General features: G+C 39.6%; 1 protein-coding gene across 1 annotated transcript in view; it reads right to left on the bottom strand.

Annotated features, from left to right (window-relative positions):
* Window positions 1-6575: 6575 nt before the first annotated feature.
* Window positions 6576-26751, bottom strand: part of ZFPM2 (zinc finger protein, FOG family member 2) — a 378775-nt gene continuing 358599 nt past the window's right edge. The window contains exons 7-9 of the mRNA XM_058177745.1: window positions 15500-15706; window positions 13614-13838; window positions 6576-11354 (exon numbers count right to left, since the gene is read on the bottom strand). Of these exons, the coding sequence (XP_058033728.1) occupies window positions 8881-11354; window positions 13614-13838; window positions 15500-15706 (2906 nt within the window). The 3' untranslated portion in view covers window positions 6576-8880. The remainder of the gene's footprint in view (window positions 11355-13613; window positions 13839-15499; window positions 15707-26751) is intronic.

Raw genomic sequence — 26751 nt, forward strand, 5'->3', positions numbered from 1 at the left:
GCTGCTAGAAAATTCTAACCCCCTCCCCCGAAACCCCATTTCTCATGGCTAAGAAAGGTCATTTGTTGAATTACATATAAATAACTGTGATTTTCAACTTCTGTAGATTACCCAAGCAATACAAAATGGAAGCAGAGAATCTGAAAAAGTTATTTTGATGATGTAGTGGTAAAAAAATCCCATACATTATTGCTGGGTTTTTTGTATTACTACTATTATGGTTGTTTCAATGGAAATAATCCGCCCGTGAAATCAGAGAAAGTGTAAGGTTCTAATTTTGTACAGCTTTACATCGTCTTTAGGTGTACTGGTGGGGAAACTTATATCCAAATCATTTCCACTGAGTGACTTTAGACCTGGCACTTTCTCTATGCAATCCATTTGTGATCAGGGTGAAAACTTTGAAAATGAGTGAGATCTTAAAGGAAATAGGGAACAATTAGTATTGCAATAATTGGATGTTGCATCAAATGTTGCCGCCCTTGAAAAAGTCAGCCTTGTGTTTTTTACTCTGCCCTTTCTGGCAATTATGTATGTAATGCTAGGTGACTTTATTTATTTACGTATTTATTTTTTCCATTTATTGATTTCAAGATCATGATTCAGGGTGGCTAAGAGTTTTCTTTGGTTTGGTTTGGTTTCTTATTTCTTTGAGTCAATGATGATTCCTGGTGATTGCCTGAATAATCCTTGCTTTTTCTTGGTGTTGTGGCCTGTTGGCTGCCGGCCCCTCCAGCAGACGAATAAGAGGAGGAGGAGGGGTGGGAGTCAGGGTCAGCATCAAGACAACCTGAGAGCTCTGAGAGGGAAGAGGGAGTGGAGCTGGCAGAGAGAGAGAGACAGAGGCAGGGCCTGGGCCGTTTGTCAGCCCTCAGATGGAGAGTCAACACCCCCAGGTCTGGAGGTAGCTGATGAGGAAGAGGAGAAACAGCTGGGTCCAGTGCCTGACGTGCGGATGTGCAGAAGGCAAAGGAGAGGAGAGCAGTGGAAATCAGTGGGCCAATCCTTGGGAAGGAAGAACCACCACTGCTAGTGAAGCCCCACCCTAGCTCTAGGGATAAAAGGCAGGGGGCTGTTGTGACCCAGACTCGAGCAGGTAGCAACAAACGCAGTCCTTAATGAAAATAAACTTAATCAAGCAGCTGGGAATTGACCCATTCCCAGTGTCGTGAAACTCAAAAGAAAGCAAAGGCTTCTCACACAAAACAGTCTGTCGTTATTTCCAACCTGGTCCAATTTAGATAATTGCCAAAAGTCCTTTACAAATAAGTGTCTCGAGCAGAGAATGGAGAGCTGCCAAGGTCTTCTCAGAGAAACATCCAGAGCAGAGAATGGGACAAACACAGCTCCAACGTTGTTTTCCAGCAAACTGAGACACCGATGCCGGTCTCCTTTTAAACCTTATGGGAGGGGCCAATTATCTCTTGGCCCTACCTGCGAGGTGACCTCTCTGCTTGAGCTGCTCCTGCCTCTTGGCAGCTCTTCTCATTCGGGCATTAGGGAAAGGCTCTCCCAGTTCCTCCTCCTCCTCGCTACTCTTGGCCTCTGTAGGCTCTGGAGTCTGCACTTCACTCTCACTACTCTCAGGCCCTGGAGGCTCTGGAGTCCACACCCCATTTCTCCATGGCCCTGGCCTCACTTCTGCCTCATCACTGTCTGATTCCGCCACCAGCACCGTAGGCTGCTGACGGTCCACAACAGGGGCGTAGCTGAATAGATGTGGCAGACAACTATTCATCTTGTGGCTGGACGGACTTGTTAGCCTGCGGTGAGGGAGAAACTTTTTGCCTGGGCTGCCGGCACTCCTAATTAAAGGAATCTTTGAATCAACTTCAGAGGGTTTATCGTGTTTGGGGAGCTGGGTCAGAATACTTGGCATTATTTCAGAAGTGGTTTGCTATTGCCTGCTTCCTAGGCCTGAGAGACAGGGACGGGCCCAAGGTTATCCAACTGGCTTTGTACCTAAGGCAGAACTACAATGCAGGATCTCCCAGTTTCTAGACTACGCTAACCGGCTCTCTAACAGTAATTAGACAGTTAACATAAAAAAAAAACAAAGATACAACAACACACATGTAAGCCACAACTGGTGTAAAACAAACTTACCAATAAGAAATGAACTCAACTATTTCATTTATACTTCCAGATCTCCAGGCCCAGTGATAGCATCATGTCTTTACAACTTTGCAAAAGGCAGAGTTTCAGCCAGTTTAATCATCGGAGAATAATGTGCTGAAGGACGGGCACTACAGCAGAGAAAGTTCTTTTTCTGGGCATGGCCAGGTGGAACTCTCTAACACAGGGCTCTCCAACCTTGGCCACTTTAAGACTTGTGAACTTCAGCAAAGCTGGCTGGGGAATTCTGGGAGTTGAAGTCCACAAGTCTTAAAGTGGCCAAGGTTGGAGACCTCTGCTCTAACAGACATGATCTGGACCTTTGCCTGCGAGATAGATGAGATATTTAAATATCAACTAATCAGGAAGAGGTAACTCATTGTTAACTCTTTATACCATGAAAGGCTTTATAGGTCATGATCACCACCTTGATTTACTCCTGGAACCATATTGGTGACTACTATAGTTTGTGGAGTAGACGTGTAACATGCACTGATCAAGGAGTGCCCATAATGCCCCACACTGCTGAATTCTGTAGCTTCTCAATACTCTTCAAAGCAGTGGTGGGTTTCAAAATTTTTTACTACTGGTTCTGTGGGTGTGGCTTAGTGGGCGTGGCATGGCTTGGTGGGTGTGGCTTGGTGGGCATGGCAGGGGAAGGATACTGTAAAATCTCCATTCCCACCCCACTCCAGGGGAAGATTACTGCAAAATCCCCATTTCTTCCAAATCAGCTGAGATCTGGGAGGCAGAGAATAGATGGGGGAAGGGCCAGTCAGAATTTTAACTACTGGTTCTTCAAACTACTCAAAATTTCCACTACCAGTTCTCCAGAACTTGTCAGAACCTGCTGAAACCCACCTCTGCTTCAAAGGCAGCCACATGTTAAGAGCATTATGGTAATCCATTCAAGAGGTGCATAAGTGACCATGGGATGACCTCATGGTTCAGGAAAAAGCACAATTGGCACAGAACATGAAGTTGTGTAAAGCTACTCTGGGCTATGGCTGCCATCTATTTCTTGAACAGGGGTCAAAAGTACAAGAAGACAACCCCCAAATTGCACACAGGTATTGTTGAGTGACAACAGGTAGTCTCTATCCCTAGTCATCCAGGTTATCAAGAAAAAAGTTCATCAAAACATTGATTTATTTAGATCTTTAGATTATTCTAAAATTATATGGTGTTTAAAAATTGCCTATTATCATAAAACCATTAAAAAGTAACCTGAGACAATTAATTTGCATATCTAGTTCTTATTCGTTGAAACTTTTTAAAATATCCCATATGTTATTTAGTCAAGAATGAATGGCCTTTTATGAGTTACTATATTCAGTTAAAATTCAATTAACCACAATGGAGAAGGGAAGTGCACACAGGGAAGAGGTGGGGTCTGTCTAACCCATTAACCACTTCTACGATGCCATTCTCCCTTTGGGACCCAAGACCAGTTGGCAGAGCCAGGTCTTCAAACTCTGGCCAAAAGAATTGGTGTGGATCCCAACTTGGGTAACGTGATGTTCCAAAGGTAGGTAAAAAAGGATCTTCTCCTGAATCCTGCCAGCCTAATTTTTTTTGACTGATGGGATCCACAGCACGCCTCTTCTGCTCGTATGGGGTGGACTAACCCAATGGAGTGAGCCAGTTTCTCAGCTCACATTGACCCATGCCATAAGAGCATTAAGGTGATAACAAATAGACACAAATTAAATGATGGCACATCAATTGAATTATCAATTTCCTTAAACTAACTAGAGCAAAAGTAACGCATAATTTAGTTTGGAAGCTGGATTTATAGTTTCTGGAATTACTTATAGAGCACAGGAGGTAATGGAGGAAGTGTATAGAAATTTTGACAGTTCCAGGACCGATACCTTTGCAACACGTCTACAATGTTTTTAGTAACTAATGACACCCCAGATTTCTGCATGCTGAAAAATGTTTCTGATATACAGCTTCCTCTTTACATCAAAGGGAACAAACCAAATATTTTAAAACATGAGGCCTGGATATAATAACTAACAGTCATTTTTATAAGATATATTACACATAGGCTCCTGTTTCTCTTTATTCTTCTCCTTTAAAAGCTCCACATGCATAATTTGGGAATTTCATCTTGCTATTAAACATTTCCATATGTCACTTGAAAAAACGAGAAGTCAGTACCTGCAAAGAAAAATTAGATATAATCCATCTACTTACAAATTTTTATATTTATCTCTGGACAATTGTTTAAGATCTAGTTCAGGGGTGTCAAACTCACATTGTCATGGTGGCGCCATGTGATTTATCGAGACTTTTTTTCCCCTTTGCTAAACTGGGCGAGGGCGTGGGCATTGCCAGGATGTGAAGCATCCGGCCCGTGGGCCGGGAGTTTGACAGGCCTAATCTAGTTGGCTCACCCTTGGGATCCAACTTCTCTTATGGGAAGCCATGAGAAAAAAGAATATTACTAGTAAAAAAAAAAAGAGTTACGTATTTGAGGGATATTTCATAAATTTTAAGCTGATGCAAGCAACTCATGTAGGTGCCAAGGGGCAAGACAAACCATCATTTCCCCCTGAAACTATTGTGCTGTCCTCTGTCGCATCAGAGATAGCTAGAACTGAAGATAGTTGTTGAAGAAGGTAGACAAGTTTGTCACAAAAAAGGAGAAAAAATACTTTATTTTTAGCTCTTCAACTCATGGAGTCAATATATTTGAGACAGTGATATATTGAAAAATGTTTGTGCTATGGACAAGAACAGACTATGTATATATATATGCGTATGGATATCTCTACACTGTATACACATTTATTTAGTGCTGTCTTGTCTAGGGATTGAGAGCCTGCCAGAATAGCTGCTGGAGGACCTGCCTCAGTTTGCCTAAAGCTAGAGCCGATTGCCATCTTTGATTGAAGCTTCTTTCATTTTTCCTCTTCGAATTGCTGCATTCTTGACTGCTCTTCTTTCACTAAGCCTAATCCTTCCCTCTGCATAACTGCTTATTAAATCTTGCATATTTCTTTACCCTGTTGTTTTCAGGATTATGCGGATTCTCTTCCAGTCTGGGAAGTAGGGGTAATGGAGAGTTTCTGAAAGTTAAATTAACTTTTAGGACCCTGGTAGAATCTCAAATTTGACAAAAAATGCTAACTTTGCACTAAGCTCCACAAATATATCCATGTTCTCAACAGTGGATTTCTGAAAGCTTTCTTCTAATTTTCCTACTTTACCTGTTTCTAATTACCAGCTTCTTAGTCTTTAAAGACGACGCCTGCTTTACTTTCGGTCTTCGTAAACCAAATATTACTTCAGATTTGATTGTAAGTTTCTTCCCCATGGCTGTATACTCCATCCATAGACCACTTATACTTTGTTTGCAGCTAGAGGCTTTGAGACTCTTTAGCTTAAGAGAAATCATGTATAAAAATATGCCTGGGATGGAGACTTTAAATAATTGGGCTGCAGGTTGTATTCTATGATTTTTATATTGTATTCTGTTTCTGAATTGTTTTTAACTGCTGCCCAGACTCCACATAAGCTGTTTGGTTTTCATTTTCTCACATATCTCTGTACTCCTTAATTCTATCAAGTAAACCTTAAATGTAACCCTTGACAAGATTTATATTTATTTCTTCTATAAAAATATAGCTGTGCCATGTATTATCGGGAACTTTGAAAGTGTATTTAAGAGAGAAGGCAGGTTGCATGTAACAGTGCAAAGCTCCCTGTCTCTCAACATGAGTGTTTTAACATTTGCTCTGTTCCAAAAGAAAATCTAACTTCACTGTTCTCAAAATCCTGATCTAGTGTGAGGTTAAATCACTCAGTTGAGACAAACTTTTAGAATTTTCTTGGGTCACATCCATGTTTGCGAAGAGTTCCAGAAATTGCTCTTACCAATACATCTGATATTTTAATACTTTCTGATTGCCTCCAGCAAATCTCATAGTTTTGAATTCAGGGTGTTTCCATATATTGGGCTTGGGTTTTAAATGTGGATTGAACTCTTTTGGTCCTGAGAAAGTATTCTCTTATCTATTCCTCCCCAATACTTGAACTCATGAATGAGTGATCATTCAAGCAACTGATCCATAATTGTTACAACAATAGAGTTATAGTCCCTTTAAGTTCAACTGCATTGAGCACCTGAGAACTGAGTAAGGATTATAAAGAATTCCAAACTTTTAGTTTCTGTCCTTGAATTATATTCTTATCGATATGACTTTCCTGCATTTCATGTAACGTAAACTTCAAAACAATAATGACATTGAAATTAGCTAGTGTGTTAGTCTTCTTCCCAGCAGGCTGGAATGTAACCAATTAAACATGCACATAACAATCCAAGAATTTCTGATTAGTGACAATTATTGAAGGAAAGCTAAGACACCATTTCATCAATTGTTCAACAAAGTTTTTATTGATGTTGGAATGGGATTTTTGTACCTTTATTTTTTAATTACTCAAGTAATTCAGTGGGCAGGTCCAATTTTCAACTATTTTGGTTTTGGTTATGGACAGATCTGATATCAGACTGTTTTTTCCTCTGTCGGTAGGAAAACTCACTCTCATATGATGTACACTTGATAGTTTATAACAGGATACAATCACAACTGAATTTAAGGATTGCTTGTTGTGAACTTCTTGATGTGTGCCAGCAGAGGGACATGCTTATAGCTATCATGATGGGTGAAGCCAACTACAAAACATTGACCAGAGTGCAAACTGCTACTCTCTAGAACAAAATAACCTTCCTTCAACTCTGTCAAAGACACAGAGTCTCATCTTGATAGAAATAATAACACTTTTTTCAAGGACATGTTATATGTTTACAGGTATTCAGTTGATAATCATTTACAATAAGATTTAAGGACTCGAGTTTTAGAGACTTACTTTGGGCTTCATCTATGAAACATTTTGCTACATCATCTAAGACTGATGCTTGATAACTTGTCTCATTTTCCGGGGAAAGTGCCATATTTTCAAAGCAAGCATTCAAAGAATGAAGATCCAAGAGACATTCTTAAAAATAAAGGTGATGGGCGATTCAAATGGTAACATGCCAATTGTTAAAATTCTTCATAATTTACGATGCAATCTATAATCAATAGATACATTCCAGAGGGCAGGCACCAAAGAGGGCATCCACCAAAGGTATGGTAGCGTTCGATACAAGAAGGTGCCCTCTCAAAAGTAGGATTTTTGGTTCAGGACTTCAAAAGAGCATCTGACTTTTCTTTTACTCTCCATCCATAAGCACATTAAGGAGCAGTCATGATGGGATGAGTCTCAGCCAGCTTATCCTATCTTTCTCTATCTCCCCTTGAGTGAGTTTAAGCCAAAATCCAGATGTCATAGTATGTACTTGGGCTTGATTAGTGGTCCTAAATTGTGCTCCGCTTTGCATGGATTTTATTTTAGCAAGTCAGTAAAACATATCTATGGTTCTGGTTTACCTTGCTAGGAAGGTCAATGCAGAACCCCGTGTATAATGGTTTCAGTATTACAACTATCTTCTAGAAGCAGGGTTGACACTGGAAGTAAAATCAATAAAATACAGCAATTCTCCATTGAGGAATGGGAGGAACACATGATGGGTCATGACTCCTCCTAGCTCCTCCTTGCTCCAAACTGTGGGTTCCCATTCTTGCATGGCATTTTTAAGGACATTTATATTAATTTAAGAGCATACAGTATTAGATTAGCCCACAACCAGCCACTTACTTTATTGAGCTTGATAAGATTTTTTAAATGAATAAATTACTGCCTGACCAGTCTGATGATCTGGAATTTTATTCCATCCATATACATGCATAGTAACAACATTTGTTGAGAAATTATTTCTATCAGAAGTAGAACATTATCTCTGTGATCACCAGTTGCAGTATTGCTACTGTTATATTTAAATATATCTTATAAATGAATTAGATTCATACTTGCAGCATTGAGCTAAGAAATTCCTTTTGACTGTGCCTTTCAAAAGATAAAATGGATAGATATGACCTCATTACTTACAATACTGCTTCCAGTAATTTTGTTCATTCTTTATAAAGTATTGCATTTAACAGCAAATGTTTAAAAATTGAGACAGAGATGCATCAGTGAAAGAAAATACAAGGACTATACAAGGAAAAAAAATGCCATCTTCATTTTAACAGACATTTCAGGTAAGAAAGTAGACAAACATACCGCTACATACAAATGCAAAGCCTAGTGACTAAGGTACTGTATCTGCTAAAATATAAAGTGCAAACTGAGCCAAATTCTTTAAAAAATTGAAATTTTAAGGCGAACTTTACAGCGTAGTTGAAACCTTTTGCAAATTATATTTTAGCATCTACACATATCTGCAATAGCATATAAGGAAAAATAGGATACACAGGTGCTTTTGAAGCTAAATTTCTAAAATGCCTTTTTTGTAGAGTTTGTGACTATTTTCTTTAAAATCTACTATACAGTGCAAACCATATGTGCTACACAATTATACAATAACATTACAAATGACTTTAATATAAAGTGTTTTTTTCTTCTTTAAATTAAAAATAACTACAGCTATGAACACTGCTGGTAAAATAAATAAATAGTTTTGAAAATGGCACCAAGAATACACTTTACTAATGAACTGTAAATGGAAGTACGTCTTTTAAGTCTTCAACTCAGCAGTAATGAACTAACTCCTGATTGTGCAGAAGTCGTACAAACAGCTCTCTTTCAGACTTGTATGGAACAATACTGTATACTAAACACAGATACCAAACAGGGGGGGATCCCCAGCCATTTTCATTTGACGTGTTCTGCTGCATGGGATGAGCAATAAAACTTCTTATGGGTTATAAAGTTTGATAGGTTGTTGAACTGGATATCACACAGCCGGCAGTATTTTCCACTGGTGGGGGCCTGAGTCGAACCGTTTACCCCTTTTGCTATACTAGATAATTGTTCTTCTGCTGCTGGAATGGTTGGCGAGACATTTTCATTGGCAGTTAAGTTATTATCTGAGGTCCAAGATGGTGATTTGTGTCCATCTTCATGCTGTTGGGGAATCTGGGAAATGTTCTCTTGCTGTGGGTTTCCTGCAGGCCGCTCCTCCTGTTTTAGTCCACCATTAATGATAACCATCCCTCTGTTTTTGGGCAAGAGGGGCAGGGATTCTTTTTTCTGAACAGGGCACCCATTGGATGGTGTCTGGCCCTTCAGCGAATCGCCTTCTGCAGCCGTACTTTGCTCTACATCATTGTGGTGAACAGCAAAAGAACTAGAAATATAATCGGTTGGCTTTATTCCATAATATGGAGAAAGCTGGTCTGCTCCTTTAGCTTTCTTTATTGCTCCTGGATAAAGGCATTGAGGAAGAAAATGTTTGTTTTCTTCTTTTGTAGCTATAAGTTGGGTGGCTTCATTAAAGACCTTAAGTCCTTGAAGGGTTGCTAAGTGCGTAGAAAACAAGTTTCCGTTGGGAGAAGCCTGCTTTGAATTTCCATTTTTCTCACATTTGATGATGGTTCGGTCATAACTGACCTCAGGGCTGTTCCGTTCACTTTCTGGATTTTGAAATACTTTGCTATCAAGATGTCCCATTTCATTCTGTTGGTGCACAGTGACGGGACAAAAATTCTGCTTATGCGCCAAGTAATTTTCTACCTTGTTAAAACTGATCTTGCATACGGTGCATTCATGATAATCCAGCAGCCTTTTGGGGGAAGTGGATGTCCTGTCAGATTGGGGCAAACATTTTTTGCTGAGATCAATAGGGACGTCCATCTCCAAGCAGGAAATTGTGGAATGTTGGGTGTCACATTTTGAGGTCGAGGTGCATTTATGAATGGACAGTGATGTTTCTAAGTGTTTGGAAACTATTCCTGGAAAGATATCACAGCGTGGGTGGTAGCACTCTCCAAGGCTATCTGCTGGTTCTTGAGAAGATGTGCAAGGGTTGACAAGATTAGTTACTTCAAGGAAGCGTTGCTGGACCAGTTGTGGCCTTTGCTCTTGCTCTGGTAGACACATCTCATACATCTTCCTTCGTTTGCGTGTACGCATTGTTCTCTGCATGGCGGGCACTTTATTTGAAGCTGATCTTTTAAGTGGGGGATCATGACGAGTGGCACAGTAATACTGCTTGTGGACCATGTATGTTTCATGCCTACTGAAAGTAATATTGCAGGCTTCACATGTAGTTTTGTTTGGATCACTTTCTCCTTCTATTAAAGATGCAGAAGTTGAGTTCTTGCCGTCAGAAGGCTTCCCGTTCATTTTATCATCACTGTTGGCAGTATTTGACAGCTTCTTCACTTGCGATGAAAAGTCTTTCTCATGACCCTTACTATTTGGCCCAATGATATCGAGGACAGTAGAAGAATTGATACAAGACGCTTGAAGAAGTTGATTCTCAGGATCTGAAGTGTGAGCCGTTGCACTCAAAATGTTGATTGCATTTTGCCCATTGCCAGGACTCACAGCCTCAGGCATTTTCTCTGAAACACTGCCAAAATCCGGTGACTTCGCCATTTGTTGCCATCGACTGTTGCAGTAGTGCTTCTTGTGAACTAAATAGTTATCTAGATTGTTGAACGTGATGTTACACTCGAAACAGGTAGCTCCTTTTGGCATCAGTGGACTGTAAATGACCGGGGGATAACTATTACTTCCATGCCTCAGCCTTCGATGAACCAGCTCAGACATCTTGGCTAAGATCTCAGAAGCCTGTGGAACCACTGTGATATCCTGGGGGAAAGCAAACTGAGAAAGAAAAGGACCCATAGGGAATGAAGGACCGAGATTAGGTTGGACCGGAGACGAGGCAAGCCTTGGGCTAGATGGCTCAGATTTTATTTTGGTGTATGAGAAGCTCTGCTTATGTGGAGTGGTCTGTGTTTCTGGCCTCTGATTTGGAAGGAAAAGAGGAGTCTTCTTCTCACATTTATCAAGCTCAGTGTCAGAACTCACATCCTTTGTCTGCACTGCCTTTTGGCTTTGGGAACTGTCAGGGGCCTGCAAAGTCTCTTCACTGGCATTCGGAGAGTGCTCAGCATCGCTTTCTCTCTGCAGTTTGTTGCCAGAAATGTGGAGATCTTGGTGCTGTAGCAGTTCCCTCTGAGTCTGGAAGCCAAAATGGCAATGTGTGCATCGGAAGGCAGCTTGAGTGAGGTGTGAGAATAGATGTTGATGGAAGTTGATAACCGAATCTGCGGTATAGTTACAAACAGTACATTTCAGGCTAGAGCCGGAGGGAAGAAATTCTTCCATTTTTACTCCTACAAAAGGAATAAGAAGTAAATAATAATATAACATCATATAAAGTGAACTGGAATATTCCAATACACTGTACTTAAAGAACACAAAACAAGAGATTGCAGCAGAGTATAACATTCTAGCTGACAAGACACTCATTGTGCCTTATAAGAATTGAAACGTTCCAATGTTAAAAGCTTCATGGTTATCCCATAATTCTATCTTCAATACCAGGGCTCTCCAAACTTGGCAACATTAGGACTTGTGGACTTCAATTTCCAGAATTCCTCAACCATCCATGCTGGAAGTTGAAGTCCACAAATCTTAACATTGCCAAATTTTGAAAACCTTGTTCAAGACCATACTTGAAGAATAAACAAATGGGAAACAAAGTAAGGACGACAGCAAAGGAAGATTACTTATGAAATATAGATATGGTCCTATAAAATACGGTAAAAATTGTTAGGAATTTGCTAGATGAATGTACTAAGAGCTCAATAACTCTTTCATCACCCTCAGTGCCTTACTACATCAAAAGGAAGATGGTATTCAAAAGCGATCACGTCAGTGAGTCATGACCACTTTCAAATCTGCATTTTACAATAATCACAGCTGCAGAGTAAAGCCAGCCATGGCAATACACAGCTACCTAAGGATCTGAAAATCACCTAGAATCCACCAGATTCTTCAGATACTTAATGGACCCATCATCTACTACAGGATGAAGGGCTGCCAACTTAAAGCTAAGCAGGAAAGGTTTTGTCCTAACTGGATACATAGAAATAACCAAAATTCCTCACTTCCATATACCCTGATCAGGTACATACATACATACATATGTATGTATGTATGTATGTGTATGTGTGTGTATGTGTGTGTGTGTGTGTGTGTGTTACTTTAGGTATTGCAGATAGCCCAGTTTTAGTGACCACAACACTCATCAGACAAATCATCAAATTCAAGATTATCTCCAATAACTATGTATGAGCAGTCATAATGTATTATACAAACTGCTTTTCTTTGAGCAAGCCACTTCCAGGACTACCATTTAGCTGCTGGCATTCATCTCGTCTATCAAACTGCCCCAGAATGAGCTATTTTATCCATAGCACTTTACATTTACTTTAAATAAAGGACAGCCTTTCATTCAATGCTGCTGCTATAACTAGAATGTGGAAAGAGTAGGCATGTACAATGAAAGAAAAGAGACAGTCTCTTTCAAGTTCCTTCTTTCACCGACACATTTTCTTGGTAATCATGTACAAATAGTTTGCAATGGTTTATTTCTGCGATACTTTATGACTTTGCTGTCTGGTCTATTGTGTTGACATTTTCTATCCAGGTAGTAAGTATTTGGTTCTTGGTGTCCCTTCCACTTGCTTTCCTCCCTGCAGATGTTTTTTTACCAGACTAGGTAACAAGATCTGTGTGTGGGGGAGTGAAGTTTCCTGTTTGTTAATATAAGGTAGCTTGTCCTACCAGCCTTGAGTGGGGTAGAGTTTCTTTCTTAATTGTTAAAACATAAGTATATCTGTGTAATTGAAGCTTTGCCCCTTTTAGCATGTGTTACACATATGTGAAAAAAGAACTGATCTTAAGTCACGCCTGACTTTACATTTTTACCCCCATCCAACCAGGCACTGCTCGACTCTGTTAAAGATTTGAAGATTAGCTCAAGTCGGCTAGATGCTCCCATCTCACTGGGCATTAAAGGATATCCTACAACAGTGCTGGCGAACCTTTGGCGTTCCCGCGTGCCAGCCTGCATGCCAGAAGCGGTACGTGAACCCAAGCTGCAAGGTATGTGCGGCCCCGCTGGCCTTTGTGCATGCAGGAGCAGCGATACCTGGAAGAGCGGCGGTCCATTGCGCATGTGCGAGCCGGCACCCAAACACCCGGATACCGGCATGGAAGTGCGCCTGATGAACAACTGGCCATCGCGTATGCGTGTGACGTCAGCCCGGAAGGTCGGATGCCGGCTTGTGCATGTGTGCCGAAACGCCACTCTTCCGGCATCCCCCATTCCCGCGTGTGCGATGGCCAGCTGACCAGTGTGCGGTTGAGCACAGGAACGAGGAAGAGGAGCTGGCAAGGCCGCATATTTATCGTGGGATGGTTTCATGTGCCGCTTCCGGCACGCGTGCCATAGGTTCGCCGACACTGTCCTACAACATAAAATATAACTCACAAAGTTCACTGTCTGGTTCATCTTCTCTGGTGCTTTTTTCTCTCTTTAAGACTAAACTGTTAGATGATTCCATCGGAGCACCTCTTTTACTTACCACTGTGAGAATTTAGATGATTTTCCAGAGCTCTTGCATTGGAAAAACTTTTGGTGCACTGTGGAAAGGGGCAGAAGCTAGATATCTGTTGAATACTTTCCTCATTCTCCTCTGATAACTGAGCACCTTCTCTTTGCCTCCCACTGCAGTAGTACATGAGATGAGCTTGCAGGTTCCTTTCACTACGATACCAGATGCCACAAGATTTGCAAGGGAATATATCTTCTGTAGTAAATAAATAGAGGATAGGTAGATAATATGCAAATTGATAACAGATAGAGAGGTAAATAGAAGGTGCAAATAAGCCATAGCTTATGGCAAGCTTCACAGAACAATTTTGAACTCTGCTATTATTTTAAAAACACTCATTTGATTTCAAGATTGCAACATAGCACTCAACTGATAAACAAGATATATATATAAAACTGATAAACAAGACATATTTCTAAGCCAGAAATAAACCAGGTGTTAGATATACTTCAGATAATACTTCAGCTTCAACCAAAACAATATAGAACACACAATAGATACAAACTCATGGTAAACTGATCCAAACTAGACTGCAGAAAATACGACTTCAGTAACACAGTTGTCAATGCCTGGAATGTACTACCTGGCTCTGTGGTTTCTTCCCCAAATCCCCAAAACTTTAACCTTAGACTGTCTACTGTAGACCTCACCCCATTCCTAAGAGGTCTGTAAGGGGTATGCATAAGCGCACCAGAGTGCCTACTGTCCCTGTCCTAATGTTTTCTTTTATTCACATCCTTTACATCTATAATAATAAGAGTTGGAAGGGACCTTGGAGGTCTTCTAGTCCCCCTGCCCAGGCAGGAAACTCTATATCACTTCAGACAAATGGTTATCCAACATCTTCTTAAAAATTTCCAGTGTTGGAGCATTCACAACTTCTGCAGGCAAGTTGTTCCACTGGTTAATTGTTCTAACTGTTAGGAAGTTTCTCCTTAGTTCTAAGTTGCTTCTCTCCTTGATTAGTTTCCACCCATTGCTTCTTGTTCTATTGTCAGGTACTTTGGAGAATAGTTTGATTCCCTCTTCTTTGTGGCAGCCCTGAGCTATTGGAACACTGCTATCATGTCTCCCCTAGTCCTTCTTTTTATTAATACTGAGTTCCTGCAACCGTTAAACATATATTTATAATTATGTTTACACTTGTATCTGTCATAAAATACATGCTTGACAAAATAAGTAAGTAAGTAAGTAAGTAAATAAATAAATAAATATGTTTTGCTTGTTTCCTTGTTTTAAATGATGTATCTAGTGTCTATTGTACAAGTTCAGAGTCTTAAAATCCGCATACTCATACTGATCGCGTACTCGATGAAGGTATCTTTTCTTTTATGTACACTGAAAGCATATGCACCAAGACAAATTCCTTGTGTGTCCAATCACACTTGGCCAATAAAATTCTATTCTATTCTATTCTCTTTCCGGTGGTTAAATTTAGGGATTAAGTCTACACAATGCAAGAAAATAAAAAATAAAAATACAGGTAATAGATACTATAGCTATTTCAGGTGAATGGAGTTGCATTTTGCTTGCAACCTTCCATCAACGTAAAAAGACTGGAAATGAAAAAAACAGTTGAAACGTGCATTCTTGGTTTTCTCTTTCAACTGAATTATATCCTGTTATGAACTAGGGTATAGGAATGGTCCCTATGCAACTAAAATGTTTGCTCAACTGCAGCAACGAGTCCAATTAAATTGAAGAAGTTCACCAGCAGTTCAGAGACTAGTCTGTAATCTCCCTCCTCCCTCCCCACTGGCTTGAAAATAATGCCGACAAGTGTTAGGGATTATGAGTACACCAGCATTAATTTTATTAACATTATTTTTTAAAATGAACTGCAGTATAGCACTCACTGTTCACAATAGCTGTTGGCAAAATGGATGCCATCGCAGCTTGTTGAGGGAGCAGTTGTATTGAATCCAACAGTCGAGCAGGATACATCCCATCAGTCAGGGTCATCTGACTGGCAGCTTGCAGCCTTGAGTCAAAATCCACAACAAAGGCAATTAGCTCTTCTCCCTCCGCAATAACTTTTGTTGTTGTGCACCACAGCTGGCCTCCTGCATACAAGCACACAAAAACAGAATCAGGTCATATTTTGTATGACATGTCAGCACCAATGCTGGACCATTTACACAGGGAATTTTCTGTCTTTTCCCCCCATAAGCAACTAACAGCATCTTCTAGAATCACCCAGATATCATTGTACCAAAATAATAATAATAATGTGATAGACTTTATTGCCCTTCAGCAGTGAGATGATAATGCTATGCTGTAAATCACCAGTAGGGAAATGGCCTATACTATTCCTTCTGTCTTTATGGAAGAGCTGAGTTATGCTTTGATGAAAATATAGATGGAAGCTTCAAAAGCAAAACTTCATATTACTTATAATTTTTTTTAAAAAATTCTGTGTGATCCATATATTCCTCAAATGCACCTTTTTTTTCCTTATGAAAATTAAAAATTGGTTGGATACAGACTGGTATCGTTTTCTTATGTATATTTAGCTAATAGTTCTGTTGTTTGCTGCACACTTTCCTTTTTTTTCAAATGAGCTTCCTAAATAGATTCATTTAAAGCGTATTTAATGTTTATATAACATTTGAAGCTGAAACAGTACAAAAAACAATTTAAAAAATAATAATTAAAATATTTCCCCACCTGTCTGTAAGTTTAAATATTAAAAGACATGAGTTGCAATGAGAGGGTTTAGGAGGATAACAGGAAAAGGGTTCGATTAGAGTCAAAATAAGAAAGGGTTATAAAAAGCACTGAAAATAAAGAAAGAATTGAATATATGTATATTCATTCCAACGGGGTATTAATGAGGAAGGAAATAACAATGCACAAAATGTAGTTCTTATTCCATCATACAATCTTTTTACACTTTTCTGGTACGTGGGCTATTTTCCTCCCGGAGGGGAAAAAGAACCTTGTCATATGATGAAATACAACCTCACATCCAGAGTTATGCCAATCCAACATCCTTTAGGGATATGCTGAGATTTGCTTCATAAAGAGTTATTCAAATTGAAAAGACGTATTTTCTTCCAACAGTGAACTATACCAAAGCGTGGGTTGTAAATGTCACATGTTAGGCATTGAAAAGAAAATTAACTATGTAAGAAGTAATGAACTAATGTATTTGAACATGATAATGAATGCTCATTTATTGAATATGTTTAGACAGGTTAGGCACTTATACAGCATTATCTTTAGTCTCAGGCCTAGATATTTATCTAGAACAGTTAAGGCTGCAATAATGTTGCACTGTTTATGCTTTAAAAGGTTCTCCCTGACCCCTTTTCAGGGGTGTGTGTGTGTGTGTGTGTGTGTGTGTGTGTGTGCTGTGTACAAGCATGTGTATTAATTGGGAAAATAAAATAAAATCCACACTAGTGAATAACAAATTTGATAAGTAATATTGCTCTGTTTATCTTTCAGCATAACTGTCTTTTCAACTGCACTTCATTTTTCCCCCCTTCCTTTCCTCAAAGAGATTACAGTTTTAAAACAACTTGTTGCAAAAATCTGGTGGAGGAGATAAGAAGAGGGTATGTGATATACAACAGCAAAATAGAAGAATTAGGACATTGTTTTAGTGGAATCCTGCACAATTAATTAATCCAGTCCTATTAGCTTTCAAAGATGAGCAAACAAAGCGATATTACTTTCAATGTGTTTGAGAAGGAAAACTTGGGGCTCAGTTCCAAGAAAAGGAGGGAATAATCCAATCTTTCAAAGAAGAAAAGTTTCTTTGCGTTCACTTTTTTTTTTTTGCTAGATAATGCATTTGGTTTTGCCATTTTTACTTCGTATGCAAGTAAATCAAATGTACAGTAATTATTACAAGACTGCAAATCTCTGCTTCCCTATGCAATTCAGTGATAAATGTAGGTGAGCAATTATTTAATGAAATATCCTTGACCCTAGCAAGAAAAGAGCATCTTCAGCCCACAAATACCACAACTATCAGTCCAACTGTGGAAGCTGGACCATAAAAAAGGCTGAGCACCAAAGAATTGAGGCCTTTGAACTATGGTGCTGGAGAAGATTCCTGCGAGTCCCTTGGACTGCAAGGCGATCAAACTGGTCAGTCCTAGAGGAGATCAACCCTGACTGCTCTTTAGAAGGCCAGATCCTGAAGATGAAACTGAAATACTTTGGCCACCTAATGAGAAGGAAGGATTCACTGGAGAAGAGCCTAATGCTGGGACAGATTGAGGGAAAAAGAAGAACAGGATGACAGAGAATGAGGTGGCTGGATGGAGTCTCTGAAGCAATAGGAGTGAGCTTAAATGGACTCCAGAGGATGGTAGAGGACAGGAAGGCCTGGAGGAACATTGTTCATGGGGTCACAATGGGATGGATTCGACTTTGCAACTAACAACAACCAGTACATCTGACTTTTCTTCTTTTCTGTTCTTATATTTTCCTCCTTATCATTTCCAGACCTATAAGAAATACAAACTTTTAGCAAGTCAACTTTCTACCAAGCTACATTTTATACATTATGGACAGGGATTTTCCCTGGTGAGTCCTGATTCACTTGCCTGGTGAGTGCTTCTCTTTCACCTACATTTTGAAGCACATTTTTTAAACTCATGGTTGACCCAACTTGTGAGCTATGATGCCAAAAAGATGCTGAAGCCCTGGAAAGAGTGCAGAGAAGAGCAACAAGGATGATTAGCGGTCTGGAGGCTAAATCTTACAATGAATGGTTTAGGCAACTAGGTAAAGGTTAAGGTAAAGGTTCCCCTCGCACATATGTGCTAGTCGTTCACAACTCTAGGGGGTGGTGCTCATCTCCATTTCAAAGCCAAAGAGCCAGCGCTATCTGAAGATGTCTCTGTGGTCATGTGGCCAGCATGACTAAATACCGAAGGTGCACGGTACGCTGTTACCTTTCTACCAAAGGTGGTCCCTATTTTTCTACTTGCATTTTTTACATGCTTTTCAACTGCTTTTCAACTGCTAGGTTGGCAGAAGCTGGGACCACTAACGGGAGCTCATCCCATTACGCGACACTAGGGATTCAACTGAACTGAACTGCCAAACTTTCGATCGACAAGCTCCGCATCTTAGCCACTGAGTCACCACGTCCCATCTTAAACGTGATACAAGTAACTTAAACAACCAGAAGAATAAAAAAAAGAATCTAATTGACAAGCAAAACTTCACATATGAAACCTTTTTGTTTCAAATATACAGCTACTCTATGTAAATCTCAGTTTAGTGGTTAAAAGTCCCAAACCAGTTTATCAGTGACATTTCTGCTCCTTTAACACACACACACACACACACACACACACACACACACACACACACACACACACACACTCACTCACTCAGCGTTTTAGCCATTGAGCCACCCTGCCCCAGTTAGGCTACTAGGTATGTTTGGCCAAATTAAAAGAAGGCTTAGGAAAACAAGATAACAGTCTTCCAATACTTGTAGGGTTGTCAGAAGGAAGAGGAGGTCGATTTATTCTCCACAGTACCTGACAGAAGGACAAGAAGCAATGGGTGGAAGTTTACAGAGGGATATCCAACCTGGAACTAAGGAAGAATTTCCTGATTGTAAGAACAATTAATCAGTGGAACAGCTTGCCTCTTGGAGTTGTGGGTGCTCCAATTGCTGGAGGTTTTCAAGAAAAGGTTGGACAACCACTTGTCTGGGATGGCATAAGGACTCCTGCCTTGGGCAGGGGGTTGGACTAGAGGACCTCCAAGGTCTCTTCCAGTCCAATGAGTCTATACCTCCCTGATTCTTTTTGAGCCAAACTACTATTTGTGAAAGAAAACACTGACTAGTCTGACCAATGAAGAGACCACATCAGCAGTGCCTTTAAACTGACACAAGCATGGGTACACAATTGTAGTCTTTTGGCATTGCATAGGCCACCGAGCCCTGCATACTCCAACTTCTAATATTGTGTGAAATAGGAAGGAGGAAAAAAAGATAAAATAGATGTAACTGTATTGAGTTTATTCAAGTACAGCCTGGTCTTCCTACATCCCATTCAACCATCACAAGGGACCTTTAGCTTGGAAAAAACCCCTGTGCAGTGCTGGTCTAAAGCCATGAAGGAGAAAACGCTCACTTTGACCCACATCTTAATGGTGCCATTATTCAGGTATCTGTTTCTCCTGAGGGAAAAATAAATTCTTGTTTTCTATAGCAAGCAGGAGTTGCAAGTGAGAAAGGACCAGCTAAATGAAGTGGAAAGACAGAACTGTTTCTTCTTTTATCTTTAGAAAGGATACTTAGCTATCCTCATTTGAACAATAATAGATACATTCAGTTTTTACCAAAAGAAAAAGCTATTTTGAGGTATACTTTCCTCTTTTTAGTTTCACTGATGCTCCATCTTTACATTTTTTTTAGGTCATTCAAATATCATTTTTGCACAAAAATATGCTCCGATCTCTGTTCTTTGTAACCTTTATCATCCTGGGCTGTGGAAACAGCTCTGTTTCCTAACAGGAAGTCTACAACTGACCCTCATAATTGCGGTCAAAACCGTTGTGAATTTTGTCAACACATTTTTGAGAGCAAAGTCATAGTTCAGAGTTGATCACATTTTGGAAAATCTATGCTTCTATTACAATAATCAGTTGCCTCAAATATCCCAGTCCTGCCAATTTTTTTTATCTGCTCTTTTTATTATTTATGAAATCAGCGCCTGCAGAATGTCATACGGGCCTCTGCCGATAAACTCTAATTAAGATTAAGACAAGTCCTTTGGAAAGGATCCCATCATTAGCAAACATGATAAACACAAAAAAACACTCCCTACTTGTCAAACCGGAACTATTCAGTAGCCTAACAGTATTATCTGTTGCTAGGCTACAGCACTGACAAAGTCTCAATTATTTTGTATGACCATACCTATAGAGTAAGAAATTGTATCTGCTATAAAGACACAGAACTTTAGGCATGCTATTCGAAAATTCATGGCTCCTTACAATGGCAAGATTTGTGCTAATAAAAACACAACACATCACAATTGCTCTTCATCCCTCCCCTCCCCTCAAAAACAAACGAACAAAAACCCTTGTAAGATGTCTTCTGTTTGCATAATGATTTCTAATTTATCTCTATGAGTGATAAATATAACACAACAAAATGCAAGCTAAGGAGAGCTCTAAAGTAAGGAACAGCATTTCTAGTAGAGAACCTGGCTCAGCATATTTATGTGTGCCTTTGCATGTGTGTAAACAGACACACAGTAAACAACAATGCTTACTCAGAGATTATAAGCATGCCTGATCCACACCACATTACAAAATGACAGTCTAATTCGTACTGTGGCATGGCTGCTGTTTGAACGGCAACGGTGGGCATAATGCCAGATGGCAAGTACATGAGGTGAGGCGGCTCTACACAAAGCCGTAGCACTTCCAGTCTTTGTGATGAGGCATACTTGAAAATGATACAACTGTGTGACCAACTATGACATGCAAACAGCTGGCCAAGCTAGTGCTCAGTTGGCATGGTGTTCTCAATGTGGTGACCACATAGCATTTCAGATGCTGTAACTGGATCAATTCCATATAAGCTGTCCAACTCAGAAGCTGTATGCTGGATGGAGTATAATTATGCAGGCAGAGTAACCTCCCCCCACATACTTGTTTTCAAGGAAGCTGAAATTCAAGGGACTGGATTCTGGAAAGTATGCAGCTCCCACTCCAAAAATGGAGGTTGAAGATGGAGCAGGAAAAAAAATTCTGGTCTCAACGCAAGTGGCAGATGTTCTGGATGAAAAATACCAGGTCATGTGGTTACATGACCGCCTTTGTTCTATCAAAATGAAGACCCCTAGACAACTGAGGGAATCATTCAGTGTCCTTTGTAGTTCTGGGATGACTGATTTGCTTTAAGAGCAATATAAAATGGAAGGACAGGATGCTCCTCCTGGTTTTAAAAGACGATTCCCTGCCGATTTGAGTTGGGGAGCCGTGCTTCAAAATCAGGGGTGCCATATGGCTTTCCGATTAGTGCCTCTCTATCACATTTAACTGCACTGCCTCAGCAGGGAGAAAATGCTAAAAATAGTTTAATTTTCCTCCTAAGACAAAGAGGATGAAGAAATGCAAGGCAGCTGCATTTTCCTCAGATTTCAGGTACATTCAGGAAGGCGGCAGCATTTAATGGTTCTACCAAAGAATGTTTCACCTGGTTTTGCACAGTAATCCAAGCTTCATTAAACTTCTAGACACTTTCACCAAGCCTCTGCTCTTCCATTTTTGTCTGGATACCTTTCCAGCCCTATCATGCCACCAAAGAATGCAGATTTCCTTCTCCCCTTGCTTCTCATTTGTGTGTGCTGCCTTGGACTGTCAGGGCAGGAGCAGCAGAGTGTCCATTTCTTGGGTACATATGTTTTTTTGAAGGAGGGTCAGAGAGTATCGGAGGAGCTGGTCGCAATGACAACGTGTGCCAGTCTGCAGGCTTAAAATGACGCTCGGCAACAGACGGCCTTGCTGGTATTTGAATTAATCGTTTCTATTTCATAAAAAGAAAATTTAAAAATAGCCCTGGGAAGATGTTTGTTTGCACTGGCCTTTTATTTTAAGCATTTAAAGGGAATTCAGAAAGCTGCCATCAGATCTTTCCTATGGGAAAGGCTGGGCATTCGTTTGATTATATGAAATAGCATCCTTGTACCCTCTTCTTAAGAACGCTTCTTAGCACATGCCTGGATTTTCAGGGATCAGCATGAACAGAGGGCACATATCTATAAGGTAGCCACACTGCTTAATGGGGGGGGGGGAGAAACATGTGAATAAATCCACATCGAAAATTGTTGAAAATTCTTGACAGTAGAGTAGCGCAAGGAATAGAACTTATAAATTATGTGTGCCCCTTTTCTGAAAAATGTGTCGGAGACTTCTTTGTGCATAGGCAAATACAGTAGGAATATGAGGTATTGTGTGGTTCCTTCTGCAGAGTACCTGATAAAAGAATAAAGAGCTTTGACATATTCTTAAAACAATAGAGGAATTAAAGAGAAACAATGGGCCAGCTGCTTCATTAATACAATCAAAAGAAAGCCCAGAACAGGAGGAGTCCAGATAATTAAGCACTACTCTTTTAGACCTTCTTTCTATAATAAAATTGTTTAAAAATTTATTAACTACTTCACAGTGGTTAGATAGATCTGTGCACTTGTTTATTTGGGTTGATTAATGCCTCTTCAGTATTCTCCAACATGCCAACTCATGGTTTATACAAGTTTCTGAATAAAATAGTGTAGGAATATCTGATAGGAATCTGAGCCATGCACAGCCATAAATCAGAAGTATTTTACGAGTAGGGTTTATTTCCTACCCCCATGTCAATATTTTTACTTACAGAACTTTTCCCAAAATATTTGGTACAACATTTTATTTCTTTTCGAGGCCATGTACTGAACAAGCCATTCGCACGATGGATTTTAGCAACAGCTCATGTATATTCACCCTCATGCAAAACTAATGGAAAGTGCTGGCAGCTTTATATTAGGATTAATGGCATGATGTACTGGGAAATTTTGTAATTTTTCCATGTTTACAGTTCAAAGGATATTGCCATTGATACCTAGCCTCTAATCTTAATTTGAGTTCTCACTTGTATAAACTTTGCAGACTTTTAAGCGCGGGCAATGCAGAATTCCTAGAGTCATAATCTGTCCCAAATGGCATCATTTGTCTCTGAGGAATAATCTATAATTGTTAGCACTGTAATGTTAACAGGCAGAAGATTTTTTATTTTTCACTCTATCCATAATTTGTAGCCAAGGAAAGGACCACAAAAAACAAGCTGTGTGATTGCAAAATATATCTGTCCAATTCAGAGCATTCCTTACCTCTTGCGCTGCTACATAGAATAAACAGCTTCCCTTTTTTCTCAGTTTCATTGTAAATATGGGCTCTTGTATGCTAATAGGATCAAGGGTGTAACTGGCTTGCAAAGGAGAAAAAGATGTGCTTCAGATTTCAGACCAGTTTTAGATTTGTAAAAGCAACTTAGTTATTTGGCAAGATTTTTTTTACTTTTCCTGGATAGAAATTCCTCTGCATCTCAAATGCCTTTCCTCTAAAGGCGGTACAAATTTTTAAAAGCAGCTTGCAGTGGGATATATTGTGCAAAGATACATAGAATGAACGTAAGATACTTAGATATGGCAGCTTCCCACTTACAGCTTGGATCGTGGCTTACTTTTTTAAGGAGAATTTTAATAATTGTCTAGTGTCCGTGATGATGAGAATTCTGCCTGTTTTTTATGTGTGTTGACCAACCCTGTCTCTGTCAACGCTTTTGGTACACAGAACTAAAGAAAGAAAGTCACACCTTTACCATTTTATAAATTCTTCATTTGCAGGCAACTGGGTATGTGCTGAAAGGAGGCTCACTTCTTTTTTGTTCAAGTTTCTTTGAAGAAGAGAATGAAAACAGGAACTGCCTGTTGCTAGAGAACCTTCTTTTATCTGTCTGACAGGATTTTTTTTGTTTTTTTGGTAATAATTATAGGGATTTGAGTGTGTGCCTTCCAAATGAGCACTGAAATCCACTAATTTGTGTAAAACATCCATTAGGAGGAGAGCAAAAAATAGATCAGCGATCTATGGGGGGGGGAGGGTGTATATGGAAAATATTGTGATCGATTTCATTTTGTAATTGTAATGCTCTCTACATGGGGCTCCCCTTGAAGTGCACCCGGAGGCTTCAGTTAGTCCAGAATGCAGCTGCGCGGGTGATAGAGGGAGCTTCACGTAGCTCCCACGTAACACGTCTCCTGCGCAGACTGCACTGGCTGCCTGTGGTCTTTCGGGTGCACTTTATTTATTTATTTTTATTTATTTATTTTATTTATTTATTTTATTTTTATACCGCCCTTCTCCCGAAGGACTCAGGGCGGTGTAAGGTTTTGGTTACTACCTTTAAAGCGCTCCATGGCTTAGGGCCTGGGTACTTATGGGACCACCTGCTGTTACCTCATGCCTCCCACCGACCCGTACGCTCACACAGAGAGGGATTTCTCAGGGTGCCGTCTGCCAAGCAATGTCGGCTGGCGGCCCCCAGGGGAAGATCCTTCTCTGTGGGGGCTCCTACCCTCTGGAATGAGCTTCCCCCGGGCTTATGCCAAATACCTGACCTTTGGACCTTCCGCCGCGAATTGAAAACACATTTATTTATTCGAGCGGGGCTGGCTTAAATTTTATTGGTTTTAAATTTTTATTATTAATTTTTAAATGGGTTTTAGTTTTTATGTTCCAAAGTTTTAGGCCAATTATGTAATAAGTTTTTTAATTCGTATTTTAAATTGTATATTACATTGTTTGTTTTACTTTGGCTGTACACCGCCCTGAGTCCTTTGGGAGAAGGGCGGTATAAAAATTGAATGAATAAATAAATAAATAAATAAATAAATAAATAAATAAATATTTTCTTGTTTCCCATGATGCAGTTGTCTCTATTTATTTATCACTGAGGATAAACAAATGGATATTCTTAGAAGTTCTGTGCTTTTTAAGAGGTTTATTTTGGTGAGAGGTTTTTGTTTTTAATTGATATGACTGATGTCCAATTGCAAAATGTTGAATATTGACACAAACAGCGAACAATGCTTTAAGATAACTGACTTTAAAGGAATATACACTCTCACAATTTCCGAATTTAGCTGTCATGGGCATAGTGAAAGTCAGATATTTCTGCAAACAAAGACAGATGAGATAGCTTCTTTATTTATCTAAATCTGGAGCAATGTTTGCAACAATGCCTTGTTTTTATCTGTTTTAATTTCACCCTGCAATTAAGGGTGAAATTCCAATGTTGAATGATGCAGAATTTAAGAGAAGAAATTATTATATATTATATATTATTTTAATATAGATGCAGCAGGGCATTTGTGGGCTTTTAGCCTTTTTTCCCTCCATCCTCATCCACTTTAGTAATGAAAATACTATTTTTAAAAAATAAATTACTGCAGGAAAATGCCGCGAAAAGAAACTGGTGTGTGCTTTTAATGTGTCTGGACTCTCCTGTGTATTTCAATGAAGCAAATGTGGATCCACATAGGCATATTAATGGGGGGGGGGAAAAGCATTTTGGGATATGCACAATCCTACTAGCCCTTTCTGGTAAGGATACATTTGATTGGTGCAAAAATGCATTGGTTTCAGTCAGGCACTTCCTCTTTAGCAGAATCAGAAAAGCTGCTTTGTGTGTGGCACCTTGAGGATTTTCCTCCGTTAACCTTTATTACAACTAACAGCATACTTGAATCAATCTACAGGTGCACAGAGGCTGCCTATCAGCATCCCTGCATGGTCACTATAATTTCTAAACAGCCAAGGAAGGTATGTTTGCGTAGCCCTTCAGGCAAGCTGTCAAAAATCAGGCTACAGCTGATAAACTGATTATAAAGCTGCTTAAGACTTTGCTTGTAAACAGAAGCATTTATCAACTAATAATTTGCAATAAACTGATGTAACTCCCAGCTGAGCCCCAAACTGTAATTGTCTTTACCATCTGCCTATTAAAATATCACTCTTCATCACCAAGCCTGAACAGACAGGAGGAAAAAAAAAATCTCTTGCTACTATATAAAATGCTGGCTTGTTAGGAATAATCCGTGCAAACACTGTACATTTTTTTTCTTTATCCACAGCATTCTGCTTTGGTGTTTAAAATTATTACACAAATACAACATGCAGGGAGAGAAGAAGAAAAAAAAATTACCAATCATCACAGTCTGCTCATCATATTAGCAGTGAGATTGTATTCATTCTTTGTGACTAAATGGCAGTGGCATGCTTCGTGAAGGACAAACATGAACAGTCAAATATTTGGATTTTATTTTCATTTGTTTTGATATTTATTCCTTTAAACAATGCATATTCTTTAGTTGTGTGCCACTAAATATTACAGTGTACAAGACTGTACATTCTCAGGAACCATTTGAACAAACCTACTCTACTCAATCCATGAAATTCTTTTGGAGAGCGAGGGCTTTGCAGCTTGAAGGGATATTTTATGTCCCTTAAAAAGAAAGGAAATGCTTATTTTTAATTGTGAGACTATCCACTAATCATTACTGTTAACGCAAACAGAGTT

Source organism: Ahaetulla prasina, chromosome 3, assembly GCF_028640845.1.
Source record: "Ahaetulla prasina isolate Xishuangbanna chromosome 3, ASM2864084v1, whole genome shotgun sequence".
In the NCBI taxonomy this organism is placed as follows: domain Eukaryota; kingdom Metazoa; phylum Chordata; class Lepidosauria; order Squamata; family Colubridae; genus Ahaetulla; species Ahaetulla prasina.